The sequence below is a fragment of the Chrysemys picta genome, chromosome 11 (assembly GCF_011386835.1).
Source record: "Chrysemys picta bellii isolate R12L10 chromosome 11, ASM1138683v2, whole genome shotgun sequence".
Classification (NCBI taxonomy): Eukaryota; Metazoa; Chordata; order Testudines; family Emydidae; genus Chrysemys; species Chrysemys picta.
In genome coordinates, this window is record NC_088801.1 from 2,878,810 (window position 1) to 2,894,955 (window position 16,146).

At 61.7% G+C, this 16,146-nt stretch overlaps 1 protein-coding gene across 2 annotated transcripts in view; it reads right to left on the reverse strand.

Moving 5' to 3' along the window:
• Positions 1–16,146, reverse strand: part of VIL1 (villin 1) — a 36,255-nt gene that overhangs the window by 8,145 nt on the left and 11,964 nt on the right. The window contains exons 1-10 of one of the 2 annotated variants that reach the window (XM_042843018.2): positions 10,532–10,787; positions 7,858–7,953; positions 7,493–7,567; positions 6,698–6,894; positions 5,854–5,962; positions 5,107–5,217; positions 3,880–4,082; positions 2,571–2,649; positions 2,123–2,221; positions 140–293 (exon numbers count right to left, since the gene is read on the reverse strand). In XM_042843018.2, coding sequence (XP_042698952.2) covers positions 140–293; positions 2,123–2,221; positions 2,571–2,649; positions 3,880–4,082; positions 5,107–5,217; positions 5,854–5,962; positions 6,698–6,894; positions 7,493–7,567; positions 7,858–7,932 — 1,102 coding nt within the window. In that variant the 5' untranslated portion in view covers positions 7,933–7,953; positions 10,532–10,787. Of the gene's footprint in view, positions 1–139; positions 294–2,122; positions 2,222–2,570; positions 2,650–3,879; positions 4,083–5,106; positions 5,218–5,853; positions 5,963–6,697; positions 6,895–7,492; positions 7,568–7,857; positions 7,954–10,531; positions 10,788–16,146 lie in introns of those variants that run through there. The other variant, XM_008167749.4, reaches the window with a different exon arrangement.

Genomic DNA, 16,146 nt, shown 5'->3' on the forward strand with positions numbered 1-16,146 from the left:
AGGGGTGGTATCGAGGAGCTCCCAGCAGCCCCCCAAGCTGAGCCCCACCCCCCTCCGCAGGCTGCCACAGGACCCTTCCTTGGGCCCACCCCCTGGCGCCGGGCCCTGCCCCACTGGTGCCCGGGCCCCCGGCCCTTACCCACTTTGCCCAGGCTGTGCGTCTTGCCCAGGCCGCTGGTCTGGTTGCTGACGGTCCATTTCTGGAAGAGCTGCTTGAACATGGCCGACTCGGCCCCGTCGTTCTCGGTCTGCACGCGGGTGCTGGGCGGGTAGTTCTTGGCTTTGATGAACCCCTGCAAGAGACAGCGCCCGGTGGGGGGGGGGGGCAGCAGAGAGGGGGCGTCCCGGCTCCAGCCCCTCATCCAGCTGGCGATGTCACTGCCAAGCCAGCGCTGCACCGGGCGATCAGAGAGGCTGGGGCACTGCAGGGAGAGTGGTGCCCTCGCCCTGATGGGGGGCAGCCTTCTAACAGCCCCCCCCAAAATGCTCCTGGGTCTCCAACCGGGTCCCCGTGCCGGCAGGTACCAAGCAGTGTGTGTGCGCCAGAGAATCTGTCTGTGTGTGCACACGGCTGTGTGAGAGGATCTGTGTGTGCATAAGGGGATCTCTGGATCTGTGTATGAGTGCGGGGGAATATCATAGAATATCAGAGTTGGAAGGGACCTCAGGAGGTATCTAGTCCAACCCCCTGCCCAAAGCAGGACCAATTCCCAACTAAATCATCCCAGCCAGGGCTTTGTCAAGCCGGACCTTAAACACCTTTAAGGAAGGAGATTCCACCACCTCCCTAGGGAACCCATTCCAGTGCTTCACCACCCTCCTAGTGAAAAAGTTTTTCCTAATATCCAACCTAAACCTCCCCCACTGCAACTTGAGACCATTGCTCCTTGTTCTGTCATCTGCCACCACTGAGAACAGTCTAGATCCATCCTCTTTGGAACCCCCTTTCAGGTAGTTGAAAGCAGCTATCAAATCCCCCCTCACTCTTCTCTTCTGCAGACTAAACAATCCCAGTTCCCTCAGCCTCTCCTCATAAGTCATGTGCTCCAGCCCCCTAATCATTTTTGTTGCCCTCCGCTGGACTCTTTCCAATTTTTCCACATCCTTCTTGTAGTGTGGGGCCCAAAACTGGACACAGTACTCCAGATGAGGCCTCACCAGTGCCGAATAGAGGGGAACGATCACGTCCCTCGATCTGCTGGCAATATGGGTGCACACAGGCATGTGCAACGGGATCTGAGTGTGTGTGTGCATGCTTGTGTAAGAGGAGGTGTGTGTGTGTGTGTGTGTGTGTATAAGGGGGAATCGCTGTAGGTGTGCCAGGGGACCTGTGTGTGCGTGTGAGGGGGTCTGTGTGGCAATGTCTATGGTGTGCCAGGAAACCTGCGTCCGTGCATGTGTACAACACCAGGTTCTGTCGCACAGCGGGTTCGACGCAGTGCGGGGGGTGCCCTGTGGCTGGCGCAGAGCTCTGAGGGCCTGTCGCCCGTGCTGGTGCCAATCAGGAGTGACTCCGCTAAAAGCAAGGCCGTTACACCGGGTGTGACAGTGGAGCAAGGGGAGGCAGGGTCCCGGCAGGCAGCTCAGGGCCCCACCCACTGACAGACCCCAATCCCCCAGGGCTGACGCAGCTTGATTATCACTTCAAATTTTTTTTTCTCTTACTTAATTGGCCTCTCAGAGTTGGTAAGACAACTCCCACCTGTTCATGCTCTCTGTATGTGTGTATATATATCTCCTCAATATTTATTCCACTCTATATGCATCCGAAGAAGTGGGCTGTAGTCCACAAAAGCTTATGCTCTAATAAATTTGTTAGTCTCTAAGGTGCCACAAGTACTCCTGTTCTTTTTGTAGCTCAGTGAGAATCGCCTCTAGGGGGCGCTGCGTCCTCTCGGGAGGTTCCCAGCCAGTAATCCACTGCACAGGAGCTGTCCAGACCCCAAGGGGTTAATTTCCACAGGGCTGACAGACAGCAGGGGGCACCATGAGGTCACACCTGGGCACATGCAGCCCCCACCCACCTGGCGACCTGTGGGGGCTGGGAACGGGGCACAGGGTATCTCCCCATCCCAGCCGCTGCGCGTCCTGCCCCAGCACCCACCCCCACACACACACTCACCAGGGCTCTGCTCATGGCCTGCTGCTTCTCCTCCTTGGTGGACTTCCTGCCTTTCCAGACGTAGATGCTCAGGCCACCCTGGTCGAGAATGTAGCAGTCCTGGGGGGCCGGGGGAGAGAGGTCAGATTGGAGTCCCCCTCAACCACCAGCAATGGGTCCCAAGTGCGCACTGCACTGCCTGCCTCCTGGTGGGCTCAGTGGGTCAGGATCCCACAGCCTGGGGTCCCCTCTGCTGGCTCAGCTCCCAGCAGGTCGCCCTGGGCACGTGGGACTGCCTGACAGAGGCGTCAAGTGGGAGAAGGGATGGAGACATCCCCTCCTCCTTAGCAGGGACCGCGCCGCTCAGATACTGGGGTGGTGGGAGGGCTGGAGAGACCGTCTGTCGGTGCACCCAGCCCCGAGGAGCTCAGAGGAAACCCCTCGGGAGCCTCCCGCAGGGGCCACGTACCTCGTGCTGCAGCAGATCTTGGGTCAGGGGGCGGGTGGCGACCTCTTGGATCACCAGATTCCCCTCAGCATCGGAGACACTGTGAGAAACCAGAGACAGCCCCAGCTCAGCCATGCCCCGCACAGAGCGGGAACGCAGGGCCCTGAGCTAAGCGAGCACTGCCCCTTTAAAAGCTGCCCTCTGCTGCGAACCTGGCCGGGGATGCTAAACTGAATTGCGCAATTCAGCCACTCGGTGGCGCTACGTGCAAAATACTTATTTAACGCTAACCTCAGCCGTACCTGGGAGAGTCTTAAAAGATCTTATGACGAACACAGGCCAGCTGGTGTATCTAAGCAAGCTAGAGAGGTACATGACATGGCGTCAGGAGTAAACAGGAGACAGAAACAGAAGGAAAACAGCCACAAAGGTTGCAACCAAAAGGAACAAACAAAGCAAGAAAGGTGGCAGAATCTCATCACCATGCCCCTGTTCCGTGCCCCAGAGACAAACCATCACAGTGGACAGGGTGGAAGTAAGATTTCACATTGCAGACTCCACAGCCCCCCCGGTGATATGCAGGGATCTCCTTTCATTTACGCAGGCAGAGCAGATCTCTAACTCCCTGGACTTTCCTGCAGATGGTCACAAAGATGACGCTGAAAGGGATCTGGCTCTGTCTGATGCATGTTTTCTACCTCGGAGGAATGCGGATTACGAAAGAGCAGGTTTCCAGCAGAGAATTCAAAAACCAGGGAAAACCAAGGTTTTATGGGAGCTGTGCGCACGTTGGCTGAAAACGGTGACTGCGAAACAGGGACACGTCAGAGACAGGCTGGTTCCTGAGTCTGCGCCTAAAAACCTTTCACAGCAGCTACAGCTGGAGACATTTAAGCCTAGCCACTGGCTGCTATTGACTTTAAAACTGACTTCACCTGACACCGCTCTGACTAGCCCCAGAGGGATTCTGCTCCGTAGCTGCTCTTGCTGTCTCTGTAGGAGGAGTATTTCATGATGCAAGCACCAGGGGACGCTACAGGGCATGAAGAAGGTAATAGGGAGAACGGAGAAGGGAAATACATTGCAATTAACTGGTGGAACTCCCTGCTGCAGGAAGCTGCTATACAGCTAGTGCTTTGGGGGGTGGATTGATGGGCCTGAAGCCCTTTTTAACCTCAGATAAGATGCAGTGTGGGCATGCCAGGGCATGGGAGAGTCCTGGAGGGAGACCACACAAGGCCCGCTTGTGCAGGGGTCTCCTCTCCCCACGGGGCTGACAGCTTCCTTCACCCCACATGCTGCGTGTTGGCCCCTCCCCTGGACGACTCACTGGTAGAGCTTGAGAATGCTTTTCAGCTTCTGGTCCACCACGGTGTCGGGGATGGCTGCCTTGATCTCCCTCCGGTCCCCCAGCACATGGGTGAGAATCTTCATCAGCTCTGGGGTGGTCGCCTCGTCCTCGCCATCTACCACAGCCACTTGGGCACGCCCGCCCCGCTCGCGGTCCCGGATGTCCTTGGCCAGGTTCATGCCCTGCACCAAAACAGGCCATGGGGCTGCGTGTGAGAGCAACCCGGGCAGGGCAGCAGACACAGGGCAGCTGATTTATGGAATAATACAGGGGGGTGCGGGTCGGGAGTGAGGGGCACCGGTAGAGTTGTAGGGGGGAGCCCAGGGCTGGGCTAGCAGGGGGTTGTGGGTCAGCAGTGAGGGGCACTGGCAGAGCTGTGGGGAGCAGGGCTGGGCTAGCAGGGGGCTGCGGGTCAGGAGTGAGGGGCACCGGCAGAGCTGCGGGGAGCAGGGCTGGGCTAGCAGGGGGTTGTGGGTCAGCAGTGAGGGGCACTGGCAGAGCTGTGGGGAGCAGGGCTGGGCTAGCAGGGGGCTGCGGGTCAGGAGTGAGGGGCACCGGCAGAGCTGGGGGGAGCAGGGCTGGGCTAGCAGGGGGTTGCGGGTCAGAAGTGAGGGGCACTGGCAGAGCTGGGGGGGGAGCCCAGGGCTGGGCTAGCAGGGGGCTGCGGGTCAGAAGTGAGGGGCACCGGCAGAGCTGGGGGGGGGGCAGGGCTGGATTAGCAGGGGGTTGCAGGTCAGGAGTGAGGGGCACCAGAGCTGCCATAGGGGAGACCCCCTCTCTTGGGGCAGGGCTGACTTGGGGGAGACCAACCCATTTGGGCTCCCCCACCATGCAAAGGGGACGTGGCAGCCCCCTCTCTGCAGGGACAGCTGATCCACATCCCATCCCAGCTTCTCCCTCTGCCGAGGGGGTGTTTGGGTCTCCCGCTCCCTCAGGTGAGAGCAGAGATGAGGGGCTGAGCCCCGAACACTGCAGGGATGGGGGGGGGAGCCAGCAGGGCTCCTTGGGAAGGATCGGGGCCGAGCGAACAACAGCAGCACCCGAGGCCCCTGGAGAGAGCCCAGTGGACACGTCCCCAGTGGGTGTCACTCAGTAACCAGCAGGGCTGGGCGACTGCACCCCAGCAGCAGAGGCTGCCCAATGCTCACAGAGACCCTCGGGGAGGGTGGGTTCTGGCCCCTCCTAGCTGGGACGCTGCCACGCTACCTTCAGCCTCTCGGCGCGGTTGCTCTCCGGCCCGTTCCACTGGATGATGAGCTTGCCCAGGTCCAGCAGGAAAACGTCCCCCTGGTTGAAACTGTTCCAGCTCATCTCCACCTGCAGGCGAAGGCAGCCAGGTCAGTGGGGGAGCAAGGGGGCAAAGCACAGGGCTGGGGGCAGGACTCCTGGGTTCTCTAGCGCTAAAGGGTTCTCCCTGGGATGGGAGTTAAAGGGGAATCCCCACCAGCTGGCGGCAGTACAGGGCATATGACACACAGCGATGCAATTCTGAGTCCCCCCGCAGAAGGCTGCATTTCACACACCCTGTCCCAGTGTCTAGGAGCTCCTGAACAGGCTCACCCTGACATGACCCTCTCAGGCCTCAGCTCCCCCATTGCACTGAATTTCATTAGCCTCGTTTGCGTTATGGCCACAGCGTCCCCCCCAATAAAATGCAGCTGCCTCTGGGGCGGGGTGTGACAGCCCTCCAACAGACACACAGCAACGCTGCACAGGGATTACCTGCCCCGTGCTGAAATGCGGCCACCTCTGGGGTGGGGCGTGGTTGCTAATGATGCACCGCGGCTCAGTGCAGATGTTTAGGACAGGAAGTGAAGGAGAACCCTGTGCGTACGCTGCCCTGAGCTGGCTTTTGGCAAAGGGCCCCTGGCGCTGGGTTTAAGCCCAAAGCCAGCGTGCGGCCGTGGACTGGGGGCTCCGGGGCTTGTGCCAACCTCCCCCCCCGTCACCCACCTCTCCAGCCACCACATTCTTCTTGCCCTTCACGTGCAGCAGCCGTTGCACATTGTACGTGTTGGTCTCCACATGCTTCATCCCCGAGGCGACGCCACCCTTCTTATAGCTGGGGGGGAAAGGCCGGGTCAGAGGGGGGAGCCCCAGGGCCCTGCAGCCTGCCCAGGGCTTTGCAGACACGAAGGGGTTAAACTTCCCCTCCCCCCAGGGGGCAGCTTTTTCAGGCTCGCTCTCCCCATTCGGGTGATGGTCGGGGACATGCCCCAGTCGCACAGAGAGCGGGAATGGGGAGGGGCTTAGAACCCAGGAGTCCTGGCTCCTCTTCCCCTGCTCTAGCCACTCAACTCTGCTGCCTGTCCCAGCGAGTCTCCGTCCCTGGGGAAACTGAGGCCCTTAGCCTCTGGGAACAGAAACCTGGTGTTCTCCAGGAGAGCTGAGCTGCAGGGGCCTCTGCTTATGGGGTGGGGGCGGCCCCCAACCTCGCCACTCCCTGCCAGGTCTGCCTTCCGGGGACCGCTCAGTGGCTCCCGAGTCCCTCCCATGGGGCAGGGGCTAGCTGGTGGCTCCCTCTACCCTGGGCGGGTTGTGGATCCGTCCTGGGCCCAGACAGCAGGGTCTGGATCCAAACAGCCCTTCTGCAGCCATGCACCCGCACCGCGGCTGAGAGCGGGGATCGAACCCAGGACCGAGAGCGCGTGCCCCCTCCTGCTGCGGGTCCGGCGCAGGCAGTTGGAGTTTCCGGGACCGGCCCCTAGGGGGCGACATGGTCCCACGCACGATCGGGGCTGCTGGGGGGCCGCCTGCCCCAAGTGGGCGGGGCTCCGCCTCCCCGGCCCCTACGTACATGAGTCCCTGTTTGAAGTGGCCCTTGAAGACGTTGCTCTCGTTGCCCTGGGCCTCGCGGTGCTGCACGGCCACCCCGCCCAGGTGCTCGTCCATCTGCGTGGTGTAGATGGCGGCCGCCCCCTGCTCGTCCTGCGACGACTCCCGGCCCAGCCAGTAGTGGATGTCGTATCTGAAGCTGTTCCCGGTCTTGTGCGTCTGCGGCCAAAGGACACTGGGCTAGCGGCGGGCACAGCTCCGGGGTCTGGGGGCCGCCAGGCTGCCTTGGGCCAGGATCCCGCCGCTGGCTAACCGGGAGGAGCCGCTCAGCACGCGGCGAGGCCCCGGCAGCCGGACGCAGTCCCGGGCGGGCACGCTCGTATTGAGACGCCGGCCTGCACGGAACACGTGCACACTCCCAGCCCTCCCCTCCCCTCGCACTGTGACGAAGCGGCATACGCTGTAATATTTCGATGAGGCCTGTGTGTGCCTCAGTTTCCCCTATACGGCCTTGCTCCCCAGCGGGTGGCAGGCACCTGTTTGCAGGTGGGCATGGTGTCCGGCCGGCTGGACCTCATATAAATATTACAGCCTATTCCCCCTTCAGCTCGCTCACCCCGGCTGGCGTGCACACCCCGGCTTGCACACCCACTCGCCCCAGCGCACGCCCGCACTCGCTGTCACACACACACACTGCCGGGTGCTAAGCAACCCACGCCGCCCCCCCACCCTCCACGGGGCGAGACATGCAGCTGCCCATACCCAGGAGGGTGCCCCGCTGCCCCCCCCCCCGGCTCCGTCCCAGGCCCAGCCATACCGCCAGCAGCACGTAGCAGTCCCCTTCGTAGAAGTTCCCGTAGCTTTTGGGAGGCACCGGCACCATCTCCATTTTCTGGGAAGAGAAGGAAACGCAGTGCTGAGTCTGGAGGGGGCCTCCCCTGGCAAACCAGCGCAGGCGAACCAGGCTGGGGGGGACGGCCCAGGTACCCTTGTGCCACCTGCCTGAGCTCACAACGTACAGCTGGGTTCGCTGCTCCAGGCAGCCTGACATCCCCCAGTATCCCCGTGAGGCCGCGTCCCCGAGATGTTCGCGGGCTCTCAGTCCCGGGCACTGAAGAGCGCAGAGAGCCAGGAGCCCCATCGCCGGCTGGGTCCCCCCCGTCGCCGAGTCCCATCACCCACCTCGATTCTCCAGATCTGCAGCCCAGGCGTGGTTCTGTTCAGCGTCTTGGTGACTTTGGCGGTGAGTTCCGGCATGGTGGGCGGCACGGTGGGGGCCTGGCACGGGGGAGAGGCAGCATTGGTGACGCCTTCGTTAGCACTTATTAAGAACAGGGAGACGCTGAGCCGAGCCCCTTCCTGGAGCCTCGCGGGGGGCTCCGTGTGCACCCCACGCGCCAAGGCGCCGGCGCTGGGCCCGGCTGGCCGGGGGCTCATTTCCAGAGCTGGTTCTGGTGCCGTGCCCAGTTCCCCCAGTGGCTGGGGAGAGGGGACCCCCAGTGCATGTGCCAGCAAGTCCCTGCGCCCGGGAGGCAGCTCGGCCAAGGGCAGCGCCATGGTCGAGAGGAGTGGGCTGGGCTGGGGGCTGTGGTGGAAGGTGCCAGACGGGCAGCTCTGGGGCAGGGGCAGCGGCCGTGCCCTTGTGCATTATCTGTGCCCCGGCCAGGTCCGGGCTCTGCCGCTCAGGCCGTGCTGGCTGGGGCTGGTAGCTCCGGAGGTGCCCGGTTTAATCCCCGGGCTCAGCCCAGGGCAGCAGCTGTCGCGCCGGGCGGTGGGGTTTTACAGCTCTCTGGGGTGCGGTGCGTGGGTGTGCGCGCTCTGCCAGCCGGGGCCCGGCTGCTGGGACAAATGGGCCAGCCAGGCTGATAAACGTACGCGCTCCAGATGCCAGGGTTAGCTGCCACCTGTGTGGGAGGTGCCTGTTTCCGGGAGTGGGGGGGCAGGGAAGCCCCGAAGCATGCCCCCAGCCAGGGAGCCGCTCCCCAGGACCATGGGTGCCCCGGCACACGATCGATGCTTTCGTGGGTTGCCGGAGACCTGGATCCAGAGCCCGAGGGGCTGGCAATGCGGCCAGCGGCCTGGGGCAGGGCTCACGCCCAGGCTGGGAGGGTGTGTGACTGTCACCCTGGGGTGCATTAACAGGAGAGTCGTCCGGCAGGTGAGTGTCCCGCTCTGCTCGGCACGGGGCGGGGGCCTCGGCTGGATCCTGACTCCAGTTCTGGGCGCCCCACACTCGCCCCGGTAGCTGGGAATAAGCTGAGTCCGGAGGAGAGCAGCAAAGCCGAGGAGGGTTAGAAAAGCCGCCCCAGGAGGTGGGGGAAGCGCTGGGCAGGTGTCGGAGAAGGCAGGGGTGGGGTCCCCGTCACCGGAGGGGTCTAAGACCAGGTTGGACAGGGCTGGTGAGGGCTGGTCCGGGTTTGATTGGGCCTCAGCGCAGAGGGCTGGACGTGCCGCTCACTCGAGGTCTCTCCCACCCCACCTGGTGATGAGCCCAAGGGGCCCGCGCACAAGCGCCTTGGCAGGGCCATGCGGCAGGTGGGCCTGGCCCCCCCTGCCCCGTCCGAGGGCCCCTTCGCCGCTGCCCACTCACCCGCCCTAGAGCTCCACCAATGAGCCCCCCCGTTCCCGGGGCCAGCGTATGCCCCCCCTTCTGTGCCATCCAGCCCCAGCAGCACCGGATTCCCCTGCCTGGCCTTGTGCTGTGACTGCTCACGGCTGGCTGGAGCCCTGAAGGGTGGCACCCCCACTCCCCCCCCCCCCCGAGATCCAGGTGCACTCAGCTGCATGCACCCCCATGCTGATCACCCCCCCCGACATTCAGAGCAGCTCAAATACCTGCCCCTCTTGCTCAGCTCGGGTCAGTTGCCCCCCCGGGTCAGGACAAGCTGGAGCAGCCCCCCCACCCCTCAGGCCCAGACACGGCCCCTCTGGGCTCTGTTATGGGGGCAACGATCTGCCCAGAATGGGCCTTTGTTCTGGGTGTGGGGTTCAGCCTGCTCCCCGCCCCCCTGCCCCGTGTGCTCAGCTGGACCCAGCCCTCACATGCCCCCCACCTGCCTGCCCCCCGCTTGGCTGCACCTCCACCCAATGGAGGGGCCATTGCCCCCGATCCCCGCGCCCGCGCAGTGACGTCAAACAGTGACCAGGCCCCCGGTGGCTCTGCCAGGATCATCTCAAACCCTGACACCCTCTGTGGCCTGGCCTGCCCCCTGCCTCAGTTTCCCCATGTGTCCCATGCAGATACCGCTCCTGCCCCTCCTCCCCGGGGCCGTGTGGGCGCTGATGTGCAGAGACGTCCTGTACAGGACCACAGGCCCTCTGCTCGCCGGCCCCAGGGGCTGCCAGAGACACCACATCCTCGCCACCCCTCTGCCAGGCTGGTGGCTGTCACCTGAGAGTCGAGGGCATCCCGGCAGGGGTGGGGCCGGAGGGAGGGGCGGGCGATTGGCACCCATCAGGGAATGGAGCCTGCGCCTCCAAGGGGGAAGGGGAGTGGGTTTGATTTAGGGGGAGCCCAGAGGGGTCCCTGCTCCCCTGCCCCTGCAGGCTGTGGGTCCGACCCAAAGCCCAGAGCTCCGGGTTAGGTCCTATATCCTCAGCTCAGGGGCTTAGGCGCTTCCCCAGAAGTCACCAGCAAGGAGCAGCCCTCGTCAGTCAGGGGCCTCCACTTCCCACCTGCCCCCCGCCCTGGGAGCCGAGGGGGGCGGAGAGGGCTGGCAGATGGGTCCCAGCTGTTCGGGGCTGGGCGCTGAGATCCGCCCCCAGGGCCTACAGGGCAAAGCCAGGCACAAGGGGACATGCTGGCAGGGGCCAGGCCAAGGTGCCAAGCCCCCAACCCCCACCGTCAGCCCCTTACCTCTCCTAGTGCTAGCTGGCGCGGCTGAGACGCAGTGCCCCAGGCAGCGGCTTGGAGACGGCTGGTACCTGTGCAAAGTGCTCTCCTGCCAGAGACCGGCGACCTTTGTCCCCTCCTTCGCCCGAGCCTGCGTTCGCCATATAAGGGCAGGAGCCTGGGGAGGGACACGCAGGCGAGCCAAGGTCCCTGGGTCCCTTGGGAGCTTCCCACTGCTGCCCTGGCACCGTTACTCCCTGTTTATTGCCCGGCGTGCGGCATCGTTATCTCGTCACAGATCTGGCCCCTGGCCCCACCCCGCCTCAGCCTGCAGCAGGAGGCACCTGCCTCAGAGCCTGGAGCCGAATCTGGCAGTGCTGGGAATCAGCAGGGAACCGGCGCGGTGTCGCGGGCAGAGAGCAGGCCCCCAGCACCCCGCCCACAGCAGAGTCCCCGGCAGAGCCGCGCCACGGCCACCGGGAGAGGAACACGCCGCCCCGAACGCGCTGGGCCCATGCAGGCCGATGGCATCCCACCCGCCACCGAGGACTCTGGGTATCGTGCGCCCACCTGTCCCTGGGCATTCTGGGTATCGTGCGCCCACCTGCCCCTGGGCATTCTGGGTACAGTGCGCCCACCCGCCACCGAGGACTCTGGGTATCGTGCGCCCACCTGTCCCTGGGCATTCTGGGTACAGTGCACCCACCTGCCCCTGAGGACTCTGGGTACAGTGCACCCACCTGCCCCTGGGCATTCTGGGTACAGTGCGCCCACCTGTCCCTGGGCATTCTGGGTACAGTGCGCCCACCTGCCTCTTGGCATTCTGAGTACAGTGCGCCCACCTGCCCCTGGGCATTCTGGGTACAGTGCTCCCACCTGTCCCTGGGCATTCTGGGTACAGTGCACCCCCCTGCCCCTTGGCATTCTGGGTAGAGTACACCCACCTGCCCCTGGGCATTCTGGGTGTGCCGGGTCGAGTGCACCTGCCTGCCATAAACATGCCAGGCACCTGCAGGCCAAGGGGCCGCAGAGCCAAGCGGTGAAGCTCCCTGCAGGAGCAGAAGCATCCACCCCACCGCTGAGTTCTGCGGCCCGCTGGCCAGAGGCCGTCCCAGCCTGCTGCTGGGGTCTGGGGAAATTCCCTGTTAGAGCCACAGGAACCAGGTCTCCAGGCTAAACCAGTCCCTGAGGGGTTTGCAGGCTGCTCTGACTGGACGCTCCACGCCCCATTGCAAAGAACGGCTGGGCCGGGCGATAGGGTGTCTCAGCCCGAGCTGCCGAGCGCCGAGCCCGGAGCTGAACGGCCCTAGAATTCGGGCTGGAGCGGGGCCTAGTCACGGCCGCTCCTCTTTGTCTGATGAACCCATTGAGGTGCTGCAGCAGGACACTTAATTCAGTGAAACCGGGTCTTCCCTACACCCCCCCCAGGCGGCTGTACACCCCTCCCCCGAATCTCCCCAACACCCCCCAGGCGGCTGTACCCCCCTCCCCAAATCTCCCCAACACCCCCCAGGAGGCTGTACACCCCTCCCCCGAATCTCCCAACACCCCCCAGGCGGCTGTACACCCCTCCCCCGAATCTCCCCAACACTCCCCAGGCGGCTGTACACCCCCCCTCCCCAAATCTCCCCAACACCCCCCAGGCGGCTGTACACCCCTCCCCCGAATCTCCCCAACACCCCCCAGGCGGCTGTACACCCCCCCTCCCCCGAATCTCCCCAACACCCCCAGGCGGCTGTACACCCCCCCTCCCCAAATCTCCCCAATACCCCCAGGCGGCTGTACACCCCCCCTCCCCAAATCTCCCCAATACCCCCAGGCGGCTGTACACCCCCCCTCCCCGAATCTCCCCAACACCCCCCAGGCGGCTGTACACCCCTCCCCAAATCTCCCCAATACCCCCCAGCTGGCTGTACCACGCCCCGGAATCTCCCCAACACCCCGCAGGCGGCTGTACACCCCCCCTCCCCAATCTCCCAATACCCCCCAGCTGGCTGTACCACGCCCGGAATCTCCCCAACACCCCACAGGCGGCTGTACACCCCCTCCCCGAATCTCCCCAACACCCCCCCAGGCGCTGTACACCCCTCCCCGAATCTCCCCAACACCCCCCAGGCGGCTGTACACCCCTCCCCGAATCTCCCCAACACCCCGCAGGCGGCTGAACACCCCTCCCCAGAATCTCCCCAACACCCCCCAGGCGGCTGTACACCCCTCCCCCGAATCTCCCCAACACCCCCCAGGCGGCTGTACACCCCCCCTCCCCAAATCTCCCCAACACCCCCCAGCTGGCTGTACCACGCCCCGGAATCTCCCCAACACCCCACAGGCGGCTGTACTACCCCCTCCCCGAATCTCCCCAACACCCCCCAGGCGGCTGTACTACCCCTCCCCCGAATCTCCCCAACACCCCCCAGGCGGCTGTACACCCCCCCTCCCCAAATCTCCCCAACACCCCCCAGCTGCTGTACCACCCCTCCCCCCCGAATCTCCCCTACAACCCCCAGGCGGCTGTACACCCCTCCCCCAAATCTCCCCAACACCCCCAGGCAGCTGTACACCCCTCCCCGAATCTCCCCAACACCCCCCACGCGGCTGTACACCCCTCCCCCGAATCTCCCCAACACCCCGCAGGCGGCTGAACACCCCTCCCCCGAATCTCCCCAACACCCCCCAGGCGGCTGTACACCCCTCCCCCGAATCTCCCCAACACCCCACAGGCGGCTGTACTACCCCCTCCCCGAATCTCCCCAACACCCCCCAGGCGGCTGTACTACCCCCTCCCCCGAATCTCCCCAACACCCCCCAGGCGGCTGTACACCCCCCCTCCCCAAATCTCCCCAACACCCCCCAGGCGGCTGTACTACCCCCTCCCCCGAATCTCCCCAACACCCCCCAGGCGGCTGTACACCCCCCCTCCCCAAATCTCCCCAACACCCCCCAGCTGGCTGTACCACCCCTCCCCCCCCGAATCTCCCCTACAACCCCCAGGCGGCTGTACACCCCTCCCCCAAATCTCCCCAACACCCCCAGGCAGCTGTACACCCCTCCCCGAATCTCCCCAACACCCCCCACGCGGCTGTACACCCCTCCCCCGAATCTCCCCAACACCCCGCAGGCGGCTGAACACCCCTCCCCCGAATCTCCCCAACACCACCCAGGCGGCTGTACACCCCTCCCCCGAATCTCCCCAACACCCCCCAGGCGGCTGTACACCCCCCCTCCCCAAATCTCCCCAACACCCCCCAGCTGGCTGTACCACGCCCCGGAATCTCCCCAACACCCCACAGGCGGCTGTACTACCCCCTCCCCGAATCTCCCCAACACCCCCCAGGCGGCTGTACTACCCCCTCCCCCGAATCTCCCCAACACCCCCCAGGCGGCTGTACACCCCCCCTCCCCAAATCTCCCCAACACCCCCCAGCTGGCTGTACCACCCCTCCCCCCCCGAATCTCCCCTACAACCCCCAGGCGGCTGTACACCCCTCCCCCAAATCTCCCCAACACCCCCAGGCAGCTGTACACCCTCCCTCCCCGAATCTCCCCAACACCCCCCCAGTGGTCAACTAGTTACCAATAGTTGTTGCCAGTTTAGTCCTTGGTTGGAAATTTGAAGTGAAATTGACACACGCATACGCACTTTAGAAGCAGCTACAATGTATGATAAAATACTTGTACCTGGAAAAGTATAACAGGTTTGAAAAGTCTGAACAAAGACTAGCTTCCTCACCCAGCGCTTGGTTTTTCTGACCGTGTCGGCGCAGTTGTTTCGGTGATGTTGGCCAACCTTATCATTTCAAATGATGATTTGTAAGCAAGGTGTGAGTGAGCTCTCCCTGACAGCTAGTGATGAGCCGGGGTGGGGGGAGGCTTCGGGACCAGACGGTATTTACATGAGCTCACCTACTCTGCCTATGTACCCAGCAGACAGAGCTGTGCTGCCCAAGTGATCCATTTTGGCTGGTGTTGGGAGTTTCTGTACTAAACATTTTTATTATATTATAATTAATATTTACATAAAACATAAGAACGGCCATATTGGGTCAGACCAATGGTCCATCTAGCCCAGTACTCTGTCTTCTGACCGTGGCCAGTGCCAGGTGCTTCAAAGAAAATTAACAGAACAGGGCGATTATTGAGTGATCCATCCCCTTTCGTCCACTCCCAGCTTTGGGAAAACAGAGGCTCTCAGAGCATGGTGTTGCAACCCAGCCCAGCCTGGCTAATAGCCATTGATGGACATATCCTCCATGAGCTGATCTAGTTCTTTCTAAATCTTGTTCTAGTTTTGGCCTTCAGAACATCCCCTGGCAAGGAGTTCCACAGGTTAACTGAGTGCTGTGTGAAGAAATACTTCCTTTTGTTTGTTTTCAATCTGCTGCCTATTAATGTCATTGGGTGACCCCTAGTTCTGGTGTTATGTGAGGGAGCTATTCACTTTCTCCACACCAGTCAAGATTTTATAGACCTCTATCATATCCCCCCCTTTATAGTCTCTTTTCCAAGCCGGGAAGTCCCCCAGTCTTTTTAATCTCTCCTCATATGGAAGCCATTCCATCCCCCCTAATCATTGTAGTTGCCCTTCTCTGCACCTTTTCCAATTCTAATATCGTTTTTTGAGATGGGGTGACCAGGACTGCACACAGTATTCAAGATGTGGCGTATCATGGATTTATATAGTAAAAATGGAGGAGTTTGGTTTGCCAGACTGATCAGCAAAGCCAATGCTGACAAACTACGTGAAAAGGCTGCAAAACACCAATCCTCTGGACTGCATCGACATGCAGAAAGCCTTATAAGCCAGTCACTGTCAAGGCCAATTTTAGAAGTACTTAACAAGGCTGTTAAAAATGCTGGAGACACAACACAGTTTATTCAAACAAACGGCTGTGGCATCCTACTTTCTATTTAAGCAAGAGATCCACACACTACAAACTGGAGGCCAATGTTAAGTGCATTGTCATTTGTTAATCCTGAAGTTGGACACTGGTTCCGACCAAGACCAGCAAGGGCTCATCACTATCTTTCTGCAGGAAACTCAACTGACTGGTTTGAAGCATGCGGAGCAACAAGTGAAAGACTCAGCTGTTGAAAAAGTGAAGAACTCGCTCACCGCATTCAGAAAATGTGCACACATGGCTGATTAATGCACCGATGCAAATGGGTGTCAAGTATTAAGCCACTGCCTATGTTCTCTTGATGTCAGTGGTAGGTCAGTAGATCAATTTCCAGATGTTCAGGTTATAGAAAACACATCGGCTGCATCTCTGACAACCCACGTCTTAGAAGAGTTAAATGCTTGTCAATTGGACCCCAAACAGATGGCTGCTTGTGTGTTTGATGGAGCTGCAAACTTCTCTGGAAGTCATGGTGGAGTACAAGCTTTGCACAGAGAAAAGTGTAACCCTAATCTATCCTATACACACTGCAGAGGCCATCTACTCCAACTAGCGCTAGTACGAGCAGCAGACTCTTCAAAAGGCATTTAGAAAGCTATACGTTGAATGTCTTCATTATACTCTTTTTCAGCAAGAGTCCAAAAGGACTGAACATCTTGGAAAATATAGAAGAGTCATTGGGACAGAAGTTCAAATTAGTCCAACCTGGGAAAACCCTCTGGCTTTCTCATGAGGGATCCT